Consider the following 1,632-nt stretch of genomic DNA (forward strand, 5'->3'; position numbering starts at 1 on the left):
TCTGATTATATCAAACAGCCTTCAGAACGCACACACTCGAGGATTTTAAACAATTCAATGTTTTATCCATACTTCAAGGTAACATCACTTGCCCTCTATTTAGATTACTATACAAATTTAGTCAATACTAATGGCCCCGCTTATATAATTAGGATTGTATTGGGGCTATTGATGGAACGCATATCAAAGCAAACATCCCGCTTGAAGAACAACCAAGGTTCTGGAACAGAAAGGGTTATCTCTCACAAAATGTAATGGCAGCATGTACATTCGACATGCAATTCACTTATGTACTAGCTGGATGGGAGGGATCAGCAGCTGATTCTCGTGTACTTAAGGACGCATTGGCTCGCCGAAATAGACTATTTGTACCTGAAGGTAAATAATATATTTTATGCAGTAATATTTTATCTATTTTATCTTTAATTATTTAATGTAGAAAATATTTGGTATTGTAGGTAAATATTATCTAGTCGATGCTGGTTATACAAATGTACAAGGATTTTTGTCTCCATATCGAGGAACTCGATATCATTTGCAAGAATTTGGAGATAATATTCCTAAGAATGAAAAAGAATTATTCAATCGAAGACACTCGTCTTTGCGGAATACTATTGAGAGAACTTTTGGTGCTTTAAAAGCTCGATTTCAAATATTGAAAGGCACTTCTCCATTTTCTTTTAAGGTGCAGACAAAAATTGTCATTGCTTGTTGCATATTGCACAATTATATACGTACAGAGGATTACAATGATATATTTGATTTGGAAGATGATGATTCGGATGATGAGTTTGGTGGAGGAGGTGATGGGGTTCAATTACGTGCAACGGACGATACAAACAGCGATGATAGTGATGGTCTTGTGGAAGAGGATACCCAAGTAACAAGCTTTCGGTGGCAGCGTGCATTAGAATCCACGAGAGCAGCACAATTTCGAGATGACATAGCGACTTGTATGTGGAATGATAACTGATGAGTGTATCTTTTATTGTATTTGAACATGTGTTGTTCTTATGTACTAAACTTGTAATTTGATGATTTTAATGCTAATCACGAACTGCTTATTACAATAAAACTCTATTACATTAGTAATAAAGTTGTATATTTATTTATATATTATATTTATTAAATTTTATTACTATATTAAACTAGATATTTAAGTCTGATAAATAAAATATAATTACAATATGTATTTGATCAATTGATTAATTTTAATTTTTTGAAAATATATTATCAATTAATACTACGCATATTTCGTTTTTAATAAAATAATTCTTTATTTACTCATTATATTTATTTTTTATTTATTGTATTATATTAGTGATTTAATAGTGGTAATATTACGTACAAATATATAGTGTATTAAAGTTATGATTAAATCAATTTTTCCTCTTAAAACATTCATTTTTAGGCTATATTATAATTAATCATGTGCGTATTTCATTGCTTCACGTAATTACTGTATTAATGCACAATAACATATCTAATTCAATTAATAAATATATTAATATATTTTAATTATACATTAAATAAGTTACTCGTGTAGTAATAATGATGGTTTTACCCAATTTGGGGTTCGAGGATTATGTTGTAATTATAAGTGTACTGTACAGGTTTAGGGATTCTCTTGTT

At 29.8% G+C, this 1,632-nt stretch overlaps 1 protein-coding gene across 1 annotated transcript; it reads left to right on the plus strand.

Moving 5' to 3' along the window:
- The first annotated feature begins 254 nt into the window (after positions 1-254).
- Positions 255-973, plus strand: LOC137939341 (uncharacterized). The gene is made up of 2 exons (XM_068784621.1): positions 255-378; positions 741-973. Exons 1-2 carry the CDS (start codon positions 255-257, stop codon positions 971-973), a joined length of 357 nt encoding a protein of 118 aa, XP_068640722.1.
- The last annotated feature ends 659 nt before the right edge of the window (positions 974-1,632 follow it).

This window comes from Aristolochia californica, unplaced genomic scaffold (genome assembly GCF_029961685.1).
Source record: "Aristolochia californica isolate CCGP_79_NKW_82.1479 unplaced genomic scaffold, dmAriCali1.0.hap1 SCAF_8, whole genome shotgun sequence".
Taxonomy (NCBI): Eukaryota; Viridiplantae; Streptophyta; class Magnoliopsida; order Piperales; family Aristolochiaceae; genus Aristolochia; species Aristolochia californica.

Bases quoted from the DNA above. Each gene is read 5' to 3' on its own strand.
- LOC137939341 (XM_068784621.1), top strand. From the start codon at position 255: ATGGCAGCATGTACATTCGACATGCAATTCACTTATGTACTAGCTGGA. The intron at 379-740 runs GTAAATAATATA...ATATACGTACAG, and splicing joins TAGACTATTTGTACCTGAAG to AGGATTACAATGATATATTT.